Here is a 14,579-nt window from a genome sequence, read left to right on the forward strand (position 1 = left end):
AAAGTATCACATCATCTGCAAAGAGTGAGAGTTTGACTTCTTCTTTGCTGATTCGGATGCCTTTTATTTCTTTTTGTTGTCTGATTGCTGTGGCTAGGACTTCTAGTATTATGTTGAATAGCAGTAGTGATAGTGGATATCCCTGCCGTGTTCCTGACCTTAGGGGGAAAGCTCTCAGTATTTCCCCATTGAGAATGATATTCGCTGTGGGTTTTTCATAGATGGCTTTTATGATATTGAGGTATGTACCCTCCATCCCTATATTCTGAAGAGTTTTGATCAAGAAAGGATGCTGTACTTTGTCGAATGCTTTTTCTGCATCTATTGAGAGGATCATATGGTTCTTGTTCTTTCTTTTATTAATGTATTGTATCACATTGATTGATTTGTGGATGTTGAACCAACCTTGCAGCCCAGGAATAAATCCTACTTGGTCGTGGTGAATAATCCTTTTAATGTACTGTTGGATCCTATTGGCTAGTATTTTGGTGAGAATTTTTGCATCCATGTTCATCAAGGTATTGTTCTGAAAAGCAAAGCTGGTGGCATCACAATTCTGGACTTCAAGCTCTATTACAAAGTTGTCATCATCAAGACAGTATGGTACTGGTACAAAAACAGACACATAGATCAACAGAACAGAATAGAGAGCCCAGAAATGGACCCTCAACTCTATGGTCAACTCATCTTTGACAAAGCAGGAAAGAATGTCCAACGGAAAAAAGACAGTCTCTTCAACAAATGGTGTTGGGAAAATTGGCCACATGCAGAAGAATGAAACTGGACCATTTCCTTACACCACACACAAAAATAGACTCCAAACGGTTGAAAGACCTAAATGTGAGACAGGAGTCCATCAAAATCCTAAAGGAGAACACAGGCAGCAACCTCTTCGACCTCAGCCGTAGCAACTTCTTCCTAGAAACATCACCAAAGGCAAGGGAAGCAAGGGCAAAAATGAACTATTGGGACCTCATCAAGATAAAAAGCTTTTGCACAGCAAAAGAAACAGTCAACAAAACCAAAAGACAACCGACAGAATGGGAGAAGATATTTGCAAATGACATATCAGATAAAGGGCTAGTATCCAAAATCTATAAAGAACTTCTCAAACTCAACACCCAAAGAACATATAATCCAATCAAGAAATGGGCAGAAGACATGAACAGATATTTTTCCAAAGAAGACATCCAAATGGCCAACAGACACATGAAAAAGTGCTCAACATTGCTCGGCATCAGGGAAATCCAAATCAAAACCTCAATGAGATACCACCTCACACCAGTCAGAATGGCTAAAATTAACAAGTCAGGAAACGACAGGTAATGGCGGGGATGCGGAGAAAGGGGAACCCTCCTACACTGTTAGTGGGAATGCAAACTGGTGCAGCCACTCTGGAAAACAGTATGGAGGTTCCTCAAAAAGTTGAAAATAGAGCTACCCTATGACCCAGCAACTGCACTACTGGGTATTTACCCCAAAGATACAAATGTAGTGATCCGAAGAGGTACGTGCACCCCGATGTTTATAGCAGCCATGTCCACAATAGCCAAACTATGGAAAGAGCCAAGATGTCCATCAACAGATGAATGGATAAAGAAGACGTGGTATATATATATATATATATATATATATATATATATATATATATATATATACACAATGGAATATTATGCAGCCATCAAAAGGAATGAAATCTTGCCATTTGCAACGATGTGGATGGAACTGGAGGGTATTATGCTGAGCGAAATAAATCAATCAGAGAGAGAGACATGTATCATATGATCTCACTGATATGAGGCATTCTTAATCTCAGGAAACAAACTGAGTGTTGCTGGAGTGGTGGGGGGTGGGAGGCATGGGGTGGCTGGGTGATAGACATTGGGGAGGGTATGTGCTATGGTGAGCACTGTGAATTGTGTAAGACTGTTGAATCACAGACCTGTACCTCTGAAACAAATAATACGTTATATGTTAAAAAAAAAAAGAAGAAGATAGTAGGAAGGTAAAAATGCAGAGGGGGAATTGGAGGGGGGGATGAACCATGAGAGACTGTGGACTCTGAGAAACAAACTGAGGGTTCTAGAGGGGAGGGGGTTGGGGGGATGGGTTAGCCTGGTGATGGGTATTAAAGAGGGCACGTTCTGCATGGAGCACTGGGTGTTATACGCAAACAATGAATCATGGAACGCTACATCAAAAACTAATGATGTAATGTATGGTGATTAACATAGCATAATAAAAAGAAAAAAACCATCACCAAGACCATAATCAAGGAGCTTACTTCCTATGTATTCTTTTAGGAGCTTTATGGTTTCAGGTCTAACATTCAAGTCTTTAATCCATTTTGAGTTTTGTATGTGTTACAAGATGGTAGTTTCATTCTTTTGCTTTGGCTATATAGTTTCCCCAACACCATTCATTACTGTCCTTTCTTATTGTATATTTTTGCCTCCTATGTCATAAATTAATTGGCCATATAAGTTTGGGTTATTTGTATTTTGTTCCAGTGATCTATGTGTCTCTTGTTATGCAGTAGCATACTGTTTGATTACTATAGCTTTGTAAAACAGTTTGAAATCAGGGAGTATAATTCAGCTTTGTTGTTCTTTCTCAAGATCACTTTGACTATTTGTGGTCTTTTATGGTTCTATACAAATTTTAGGATTGTTATATTTCTGTGAAAAATGTCATTGGAATTTTATAGGTATTGAATTGAATTTGTAGATTGCTTCGGGTAGTGTGTACATTTTAAAATATTTGTTCTTCCAATCCAGAGCATGGAATATTTTTCCATTTTTTTGTGTCTTCTGTAGTTTCTTTTTTTAAAGATTTATTTATTTAATCTGCTGAGCATGGAGTCTGATGCCAGGCTCAGTCCCAGGACCCTGAGGTCATGACATGAGCCAAAATCAAGTTGGCCACTCAACTGACTGAGCTACCCAGTCGCCCTTTCTGTGGTTTATCAATGGCTTGTAGTTTTCAATGTCCAGGTCTTTTACCTCCTTGGTTAAATTTATCTCTAGGTATTTTACTCATTTTGATGTAATTATAAGTGAGATTATTTTTTTCATTGCTGTTTCTGATAGTTTGTTGTTAGTGTATAGAAAAGCAACAGATTTTTGTATATTGATTTTGTTTCCTGCAACTGTACTGTGTTTATTCTAACAGTGTTTGGTTTGGTTTGGTTTGGTTTTTGGTTTTTTTGTGGTTTTTTTGGTGGAGTCTTTAGTGTTCTCTATATGCAATATCATGTCATAGGCAAACATTGACAGTTTTCTTCTTACTTTCCAATTTGGATTTCCTTCCTTCCTTCCCCCCTTTCCTTCCTTCTTTCCTGCCTGTCTGCCTTCCTTCCTTCCTTCCTTCCTTCTTTCTTTCTTTCCTGATTGGTCTGCCTAGGACTTCCAATACTATGTTGAATTAAAGTGGTGAGAGTGAGCATCCTTGTCTTGTTCCTGATCTTAGGGGAAAAGTTTTCATCTTTCACCATTGAGTGTAGTATTAGTTATGGCTTGTTATATGGCCTTTATTATGTTGAAGTACTTTTCCTCTATACTTACTTTGTTGAGAGGTTTTATCTATTATATAAATGGATGTTGAATTTTGTCATCTATTGAGATGATCATGTGATCTTTATTCTTCATTTTGTTAATATGGTGTATCATGTGATTGATTTGCAGATGTTGAACATTAACATTCCATCCTTGCATCCTTGGAATAAAACCCACTTGATCATGGTGTATGATCCTTTTGATGTATTTCTGAATTCACTTTGCTGATACTTTGTTGAGGATTTTTGCACCTATGTTCATCAAGGATATTGACTTAATTTTCCTTTGTTGTAGTGTCCTTGTCTGGTTTTGGTATCAGGGTAATGATGGACTTGTAAAATGAATTCTCTCCTATTTTTTAGAAAAGTTTGAGGAGGATTTGTATTAACTCTTCTTTGAATGTTTAATAGAATTTGCCACTGAACCACCTGGTACTGGACTTCTGTTTGTGGGATGTTTTTGATTACTGATTGAAAAATCAGTAGTAATTCATCTTACTAGTAATTGGTCTATTTAGATTCTCTTTTTCATTATGATTCAGTCATGGAGGGTTGTAGTTTTTAGAAAATATCCATTTCTTTTAGGTTTTCCAACTTGTTCGCACGTAATTGTTCATAGTACTCCCTTGTGATTCTTTGTATGAATGTGGTATCATTTGGTGACATCTCTTTTATTTCTGATTTTATTTATTTGAGCCCTCCCTCTTTTTTTTGGTGAGTCTAGCTAAAGTTTTATCAGTTTTATATTTTCAAAGAAGCAGCTCCTAGTTTTACTGATTTTTTTTTTTTTGTCTTTTTAGTCTCTATTTTATTTGTTTCCATTCCGATCTTTGTTATTTATTTCTCCTACTAACTTTGGGCTTTGTTCTTCTTCCTAGTTCTTTGAGCATAGATCGCTGTGAAATTCCCTCTCAGAACTGCTTTTCTGCATCCTATATATTTGGCATGTTTTATTTCCATTTTCTTTGTCTCAGGTTTTTTTTAATTTCTTCTTTGACCCTTTGGTGGTTCAGTAGCATGTTGTTTATTTTTTTAAATTTTTATTTAAATTATTTTTAGTTAACATGCAGTGTAATGCTGATTTCAGGTGTACAGTATAGTGATTCAACACTTCCATACAGTACCCTGTGCTTATCACAGCAAGTGCACTCCTTAATCACCATTACCTATTTAACCCATCCTCCATCCACCTCCCCTCGGGTAACCATTCGTTTGTTCTCTAAAGTTAAAAGAATATGTTTCTTGGTTTACCTCCCTCTCTCTTTATTTTCCCCTTTGCTTGTTTTGTTTCTTAAATTCCACATATGAGTGAAATCATATGGTATTTGTCTTTCTCTGATTGACTTACTTTGCTTAGCTTAATACTCTCTAGCTCCATCCATGTTGTTGCAAATGGCAAGGTTTCATTCTTTTTTATGGCTGAGTAATACTCCATTGTGTGTGTGTATGTGTGTGTGTACATGTGTGTCTGTATATGTGTGTGTGTGTGTGTGTATGTTTCCATAATTTGGCTATTGTAGAAAATGCTGCTATAAATATCAGGGTACATCTATCCCACTGAATTAGTATTTTATATTCTTTGGGTAAATACCTAGTAAAGCAATTGCTGGATCATAAGGTAGTTCCATTTTTAACTTTTTGAGGAACCTCCATACTGTTTTCCAGAGTGGCTTCACCAGTTTGCATTCCCACCAACAGTGCAGGAGGATTTCCCTTTCTCCATATCCCCGTCAACATCTGTTGTTTCTTGTGTTACCGATTTTAACCATTCTGACAGGTGTGAGGTGATATTGTAGTTTTGATTCGTATTTCCCTGATGCTGAGTGATATTGAGCATCTTTTTGTGTGTTTGTTGACCATCTATATATCTTTTTTGGAAAAATTTCTATTCATGTGTTCTGCCCACTTTTTAATTGGATTATTTGTTTCTTGGGTGTTGAGTTTTATAAGTTCTTTATATATTTTTGATACTAACCCTTTATCAGATGTCATTTGCAAATATCTTCTCCCATTCCATAAGTTGCCTTTTAGTTTTGTTGATTGTTTCCTTCACTGTGCAGAAGATTTTTATTTTGATGAAGTCCCAATAGTTTATTTTTGCTTTTTGTTTCTCTTGCCTCTGGAGATATATCTAGAAAAAAGTTGCTAAGGCCAATGTCAAAGAGGTTACCGTCTGTGTTCTCCTCTAGGATTATTAGGTTTCAGGTCTCACATTTAGGTCTTTAATCCATTTTGAATTTATTTTTGTGTATGGTCTAAGAAAGTAGTACAGTTTCATCCTTTTGCATGCTGCTGCTCAGTTTTCTGAACACTATTGAAGAAACTGTTTTTTTCCCATTGGATGTTCTTTCCTGCTTTGTTGAAGATCAGTTGACCATATAGTTGTGGGTTTGTTTCTGGGTTTTCTGCTCTGTTTTATTGATCTGTGTCTATTTTTGTGCCAGTACCATACTGTTTTGATCACTACAACTTTGTAATATAACTTGAAGTCTGGAATTGTGATGCCTCCAGCTTTGCTCTTCTTTTTTTAAAGTTGCTTTGACTATTCAGGGTCTTTTGTGATTCCATACAGATTTTAGGATTTTGTTGTAGCTCTGTCAAACATTCAGTTGGTGTTTTGATAGGGATTGTGTTAAATGTGTAGATTGCTTTGGGTAGCATAGACATTTTAACAATATTTGTCCTTCTGATCCTTGAGCATGGAATGCTTTTCCATTTCTTTGTGTCATCTTCAGTTTCTTTCATCAGTGTTTTATAGTTTTCAGAGTACAGGTGCTTAATCTCTTTGGTTAGGTTTATTCCTAGGTATCTTATTGCTTTTGGTGCAATTGTAAATGGGATTGATTCCTTAATTTCTCTTTCTGCTGCTTCATTATTGGTATATAGAAATGCAACAGATTTCCCTATGTTGATTTTGTAACCTGTGACTTTACTGAATTAGTTTATCAGTTTTAGCAGTTTTTTTTGGTGGAATCTTTTAGGTTTTTTATATGTAGTATCATGTCATCTGCAAATAGTGAAAGTTTTACTTTTTCCTTGTCAATTTGGATGCCTTTTAATTTGTTTTGTTGTCTGTTTGCTGTGGCTAAGACTTCCATTACTATGTTAAATAACTGTTGAGAATGGACATCCCTGGCTTTTCCTCATCATAGAGGAAAAGCTCTGTTTTTCCCTTTTGAGGTTGATGTTAGCTGTGGGTTTTTCATATATGGCTTTGTTATGTTGAGGTATATGTCCTCTAAATCTACCTCGTTGAGAGTTTTTATCATGAGTAGCATTTGATTAACCTCTACATACTTGTGAATTCTCGAGTTTTCTTTTTGTAATTGTTTTCTAGTTTCATACGTTTGTGGTTGAAAGATGCTTGATAAGATTTCAGTCTTTTTAAATTTATTAAGACTTGTTTTGTGTCCTAACATATGGTCTATACCAGAAAATGTTACAGGTGCACTTGAGAAGAATGTATATTCTGCTGCTTTGGGATCAAATATTCTGTATATATCTGTTAAGTCCATCTGGCCTAATGTATCATTTAAGGTGCAACACATATTTGATAAATTGCACTTTCTTAATTTTTTTACTGTTCTTAGTAATTGATTTACTGTTTGGGATGCCTGGTTGGCTCAGTTGGTTAGGTGTCTGACTCATGATTTTGGCTCAGGTCATGAACTCATGGGTCATGAGATCGAGCCCCATAGTGGGTAGTCTGCTTGAGATTCTCTCCTCTGCGTCTCCTCCAATTCATGCACGTGTGCATGCACTCTCTCTCTCTCTCTAATAAATCGTTAAAAACATTAATTGATTTACTGTTCATTTTATTGTTTTACTTATATTTTCTACAAATACTTTTACTTGTCATTTCCATTTTTATCCCTTATTTACTTTTCTTGTTTAATTGAAAGATGTGATATTTTTTGGTTTGCTGTCCATTAATTTAAGTGATATTGGTCTATAATTTTCTATTTTTGAAGAACGTCTAGTTTTGGTATAATTCTTATGCTGCTTTTCTAAAAAAGGATTTACATAAATCCATGGCTAGAATGGATTTTAAACTTAAATTCGCATATATTAAATAGCCAAAAGGAAAGTTATTCCAAAAGGAAAAGTTACCAGTTATACATAATAGTGTTTAAATTAATTAGGTTTGGCATTTTTGAAAGAATTAACATTATAGAGGTAATTACAGGGAATATTTTTTAGAACTTTGAAATATATAGCAAAAATTTCAATTTTATGGTCTGTAACTTCTCTCTATATAAAGGTACATATTATTTTTCACTTTAATATCTCACATCCTCCTGTGTGAGACCTTTGCTTTGGCCCTGTTTGTCTGTTGCTGTTCTCTGAATATGCATTGCTGATCCTAACCTGGCACTGACATGCATGGTTGCATTTATTATTTCATTTATCACTTGAACACCTTTGTTTTCTAAATGCTATACAAAGGTCTGGAGTTACAGTGGTAAATGAGAGCTGTATGGCTCACAGTCATGGACTTCCTGAATTATAGTACCAACATGATATATAATAGTGGTTACAAGTTTTGGAATTAGACAGACATGGGCTCAAATACTATTTTGCCACATAATAGCAGTATGATCTTGGGTGTGTTATTTAACAACTCTACACCTTAGTTTTTTCATCTCATCTCTAGAAAGGAAATACTAAATATTTCTACTTCATAGCATTTGTATGTAAAGTCCTTGAGTTAATATTTGTCAACTACTTTGCACAGCCCTTGGCACACAGCAAGTGCTCAATAATGGTATGGTAATTATTGTGAATACTATAACTATTTCTACCACAAAAATCATTGCACATGAAAAACATCTTTGGGTATTTTGTCATAGTCCACATCACATCATTTTTCTAAGGCCATAGGGCATGAAGAATCAAACTTTAAAGGCATGCCTTTCAATAATTGAGATAGATTTGTTGAAAGAGTTAAAAGTAATTCAGTATTCTCTAGTTGATCGGTTAAATGTGACCTTTGTTGATTTTAGTAGTATTTAAGTGAGCAAATTTTAATTCCGTTTATATTTTATCTTTTTATTTATTTATTTTTAAAGATTTTATTTATTTGACAGAGAGAGACACAGCAAGAGAGGGAACACAAGCAGGGGGAGTAGGAGAGGGAGAAGCAGGCTTCCCGCGGAGCAGGGAGCCTGATGTGGGGCTCGATCCCAGGAGCTGGGATCATGACCCGAGGTGAAGGCAGACGCTTAATGACTGAGCCACCCAGGCGGCCCTGTTTGTATTATATTTTAGATCGAGTTTTATAAAATTGTTTCTTAGCTTCAGAATAACAAATATAGTTGCTTTGTGTGCAGTGATTTAGCAACTGGACACTGCTTTCCATTTTATTGTTTTGACATCTTTTGCTTAAGTAAGGCTTATTAAATGAAATATTATTCACCGCATGGTAGTAAATACTTTACATTCTTCTTATATACTTTCTCTGGACCTTGTAAATGGCATAACTCAGTTCTCTGACATCTTTTAGTATTAAAATAAGTTATTGAACCATTTTATTTACCTTTTGCAATTTCAAAGACCAATAATAAGAAATGTCTTAATTTTAAAACTTTCTGAATCTTAGGGCTGATTCTAGGAATCTTTAAATTCATTGCCAACTTTGATTAATGATACGTGAAGTGGAAAACTGCTCAAAGTGTGCAGTGGAGTTTGGACCCATCATTTTCATCTTGTAATCTACAAAAATGGGGGGAGAGGATGAGACTATACTTGGATTAAGTACTTGGATCCCAAATGTTGTATTTGAAGGTAGGGGTATAATGGAATTCATAGGATAAACTCCAAATCAAAAGGCAAAAGTATTTGAGATGAGTCAAGTATGACAAGAAAGTATTTATGTGTGTTTGATGATGGGGTGGAAAAAGAAACTCTCAATTGAGTAGGTTAATTGTTCTTTTTTTCTTCTTTCTCTTTCCAAAAGAGTCAGATTTGACTTCTTACAGCTGACGAATGGCCTACCTGAAATATTTCACAGAAGAGAGAGCAGGATTTAGACTAGTATTGTGTTATTTAACTTTTTGCTAAACTGAAAATTTTCAGTATGTTTAATTGGTTCATCTTTATGAAGTAGGACACATATAAAACTTTAGGGAAGAAACTTGTAACATTACTAAATATAATAGCTTAGGGGCGCCTGGGTGGCTCAGTTGTTAAGTGTCTGCCTTCGGCTCAGGTCATGATCCCAGGGTCCTGGGATCGAGTCCCACATCGGGCTCCCTGCTCAGTAGGAAACCTGCTTCTCCCTCTCCCACTCCCCCTGCTTATGTTACTGCTCTCGCTATCTCTCTCTCTGTCAAATAAATAAATAAAGTCTTAAAAAAATTAAATAAATATAACAGCTTAGAAGTAGTGGTAACAGTGAGAGATAAAAACATTACAAAATTAAAATGGGTGATGACAACAGGATTTGGGGTTAGTTTACAGGGAAGATCAGTGGAACCCCAACATTCATTCAAGACTAAACAGAGACATATTGTTAATCGTGATAAGGACTGGCTTTGGTTGGAGGAGTTAGGACATAAGTCATTTATATGAATTTAAGAGAGAACAGGAGGAAAGTAAGTAAAAGCAGTAAGTATTGATAACTCCTGAGTATCATTGCTAGAAAGGCAATAAAGTGATGGGGGATAGCTAAAGAGAGATGTAGGGTTAAGGAAGGGATTTGGGGTATTGCTTTGTTTTTTAACCCTGGGAAATATTAGGACTTACTAGCTTGTGGATGGATATGGTCCATTAAAAAGGGAAAGTTATAGTTACATAGGGGAGATTTGGGGCAATTTCTCCAGCATTGACTTTAGTTTGACAAGAAGTGATGGCAGCCACTGTATAAGTTTAGGGTTTGTCTTTAGATAAGAACATGGTTAGTTCATCCATGGTAATGTGTAGGAGAGCAGAATGTATGAAAATAAATATAGGTAGATTATTGATCTAATGAGAAAAGAGGTAGGGGTTTTCTTCTAATTGCTTTGATTTTTAAATAAATTTTCTAGGTCTTCAACTGACAGTATCTGAGAGAAGGAGAGAGGAATTGGACTAGGGGAGTACAAAGGAAAAAGAGCTCCAGAAAACCATATATTTCAAGAAAAAAACCTGGCCTGCTTTACATATTTGTATTATCCACTTGACTCTTTTTTTTTTTTTTTAGCATGAGCAGGGAGAGAGGCAGAGGGAGAGGGAGAAGCAGGCTCCCCGCCGAGCCAGGAGCCCGATGTGGAGCTCGATCCCAGGACCCCGGGATCATGACCTTAGCCGAAGGCAGACGCTTAACCATCTGAGCCACCCAGGCGCCCCTCCACTTGGCTCTTGAAGTTATTATTCGGGTCCTGATTAAACTCTTTCCTCTGCTTTGGAGAATTGTTTCTCTCTTACTTCTTGGCTCCTTTTTGCGGGGGCGGGGGGGGGGCGATAAAAACAGTTCTTTCTTTGGACAAAGTTAGTTATCTGTTTTATCCTAATAAAAAGATAAACAACAAAATATTTTTCGACAGTCTTTTATATCCAGATATATCCAGTCACTAAGTTGTATTTATTCTTATTAATTGCAGTGTCAAAAATTAAAGGACTATTGATATTCCAGAATCCACTTCTTTCATTTTTTAAAAAATTTATCATAATTTTGTTTTTCTTCTTCTTTTAGATGTTCTTAATAGTTGCTCCTCTTTCTGTCCTCTACAACTGGAGGGATGAATTGGACACCTGGGGATATTTCAGAGTCACTATTTTACATGGTAACAAAAAAGACAACGAACTGATTCGTGTAAAGCAGAGGAAATGTGAAATTGCTCTAACAACTTATGAAACGCTACGTTTATGTCTGGAGGAACTTAACAGGTAATGGGAATAATGGGAATGATTGCATTAATATTCTGTTTACACCCACTGTATTTATCCCTTTATATTGTGGTTTTTTTAAAAAGTTCTAGATATTCCTTAGCATAATTTCATTTCATTTCAGAATTATTAAAATAGACAGTTTATAATAATTTATTTTCTAAAAAGGAAAAACCTGTGGGGTGCCTGGGTGATTCAGTCAATTAAGCATCCCACTCTTGATTTTGGCTCAGGTCATGATCTCAGGGTCGTGGGATTGAGCCCCATGTCATGCTCTGTGTGGGCGTGGAGCCTCCTTAAGATTCTTTCTCGCCCTCTCAAAACAAAACAAAAGAAAACAAAACCTGCATCAGATTTTATACAGTCCATTCTTTTTCCTTTATTCCGTCTCCAAACAATGTGTGTTAAAGAAGGGTAATACTATCCTAAATTTTACACATATGGCACTTCTAGACTAAGAGCAATTTTCATGAATGATTTTAATTGTGGGAATCTGTTGAGAATATTGAGTGGCAAAAAGTACATGTACATATACATATTGAGAATCAGTGTTCCAGGATTATAAGTACCGAAAAGAAATGAACTGGCTCATGCCTGACTGCGTCTTACGATTTTAATGGGGCATCTAGAGACATAACTATAAAGCCATGTGAGTGTTATGATATGTGACAGGGGATGTTGTGGGAGCACATAAGAGACCTAATTCTGCTGCAAAGTGAGGAGAGTTGTCAGGGAGCTTCCCAGAGAGCGAAGATGACCTATGAGCTGAGTAAGAACTGAAGGATGAGTAAGAGTTGAAGAGTAGAAGAGTAATGCAGGAAGAGGGAGCAAAGAGCATTTGCAGAAGCCTTCAGCCCACAAACGTCATGGCCCACTTTTGAATAAATGAAAGTTCTGATGCATTCTGTATCTCATGGCTGCAGCATATGTGTAAGAGGGAAGTGGCTGCGAGACAACAACTGTGTGGTAAGCAAGGAACAGATTATAAAAGATATTGAAAGCTGTCTGGAGGATTAGAGGTCTTTATTCTTAAAGTAGTAAAGTGCCCTAGAAATGTTCACAGTGGATTACTAATAAGATAAAAATGGTCAGATTTGCATTTTATAAGTAACCTATCTGCTGTGTGTGCAGACAGAGGAGAACCAAACTAAATGGAGAAAGACCAATTAGAAGGCTTATTATGAGCTAAATTGTGTCCCCTCCAAGTTTGTATGGGCGAGTCCCAAACCCAGGGACCTCAGAATGTAACTGTATTTGGAGACAATATTCTTAAAGAAGCAATTAAGTTAAAATGAGGCCATTAAGGTAGCCTAGTCCAATCTGTCTGGGGTCCTTAGAAGAGAGAGATACCAGGAACTTGAGTGCACAGAGGAAAGGATACATGGGGACACAGCAAGAAGGCAGCCATCTATAAGCCAAGGAGAGGCCTCAGAAGAAACCAAACCTGCCAACACTTTGGATTTCTAGTCTCTAGAACTGTTGTGTCTGGCACATCATAATATTTTTGCTCATCATAGTATTTTTGAGATTCATCCTTGTTATTGAATGTATCTGTGATCGTTCTTTTTTAATCCTGAGGTGTATTGTATTTTATGAATATACCACATTTTGTTTACCCATTAATTTGAGGATAGATATTTATATTTGGGTTTTCCAGTTTTTGGTTATTATAAGTAAAACTCTAAGGAATATTATTGTAGAAGCCTTTTTTGAAGCATACATTTTCATTTATCTTGGGTAGACATACTTGCATTTCCTGGGAGTGGAATTGTTGGGTTATGTAAGTGTAGGTTTAACTTTAGAAGAAACTGCCAAACCATTTTCCTGAGTGGTTGTACCATTCTGTTCCAACTAGCAATCTATGGGACTTAAGTTGCTTTATATATTCACCAACATTTGGCATTATCAGTCTTTTGTTTTTAGATATTTTAGTGTGTCTGTGGTGGTACTTTGTTGTATAATTTGCATTTTCTGAACTATGTATACATGAAAAAAATGTTTATTCTACAGTTAGATATAGTGTTCTATAAATATCAATAAAGTCAAGTTGGTTAGGAGTTGTTCTTAATGTTCTCTGTCTTTACTAATTTTCTGTTGTTTTATAATTTCTGAGAGAAAAATGTAATCTTCAATTATACTTGTATATTTTTAAATTCCTTTGAGTTCTGTCAGCTTTCAGTTCATATATTTTGAAGCTCTTATTGGGTACACACACATTTAAGATTAGTATTTTTTTTCTTATGAATTAATCCTTTTATCTTAAAAAATGTTCCTTTTTATATCTTAAAGTTTTATCTGATATCAATATAGACAATACAGTCTTCTTATACTTACTGCATGTTTATCATTTTCTCTTTCTATTTGAATATATTGGTTCTTTATATTTAAAGTGAACCTTTGTGGTTAATGATAGGTCTTGCTTTTTTATCCATTCTGATAACCTGCCTCTTATTTGGAGTAGTTAGTCCATTTACATTTAATATAATTATTAGTAAGGTGGATTTCCATTTTTGTCAGCTCTAAGATTGATTTTACCTCACTTAGAAGCTAATGATAGCCTGCTCCTGTTTCATGGATGCTATCAGAAAGATGGGAGTAATCTGAGGTATGGAGAAGTTAAGTAACTCACCAAAGCCTACAACAGCTAAGTCATTGGTAGACATGAAATTTAAACTTTGACCAACTAACTCCAGAACTTGGGCTTTTATTTAATATATTATATGACCCCAGAAGATGTTCTGCACTTACATAAATATAGTACGATATTTGTTCATCATAGTATCAATCATATTTTAATTTTTAATTGTCTGCCCCTTTAGACTGTGAGGAGTTTGGTGTAGGATAATTTCTGTATTTCAGTGCTTATTACACCTCTAGCACATAATACTTGCTGAATATATGTTTGTTAAGTAGTTATTTTCTGTGATTGTTAAAAATATTAAATAAGAATTCTGAAGTGGAATTTTGTCGGTATGTGTCCCAGATTTCTGTGTAAAATTGAAAAATTAAATGTCACAGTGTTTGTTATATGTAGCTTTCTGTTATTTGTTCAAATGGCTTTATTTTGACAAATGTTCAAAATAATTTAGATTTCATTTGAGTAAATATTAAGTAATTCTGTTTTAGAGTTGCTGCAATCTGGTATTTTATTTTTTTATTG

The 14,579-nt window shown here is 35.5% G+C and overlaps 1 protein-coding gene across 1 annotated transcript in view; it reads left to right on the plus strand.

Annotated features, from left to right (window-relative positions):
* The window catches only part of ERCC6L2 (ERCC excision repair 6 like 2), a 135,280-nt gene that overhangs the window by 31,237 nt on the left and 89,464 nt on the right, over positions 1-14,579 (plus strand). The window contains exon 4 of the mRNA XM_021677931.2: positions 11,226-11,419. Coding sequence (XP_021533606.2) covers positions 11,226-11,419 — 194 coding nt within the window. The remainder of the gene's footprint in view (positions 1-11,225; positions 11,420-14,579) is intronic.

This window comes from Neomonachus schauinslandi, chromosome 13, assembly GCF_002201575.2.
Source record: "Neomonachus schauinslandi chromosome 13, ASM220157v2, whole genome shotgun sequence".
In the NCBI taxonomy this organism is placed as follows: domain Eukaryota; kingdom Metazoa; phylum Chordata; class Mammalia; order Carnivora; family Phocidae; genus Neomonachus; species Neomonachus schauinslandi.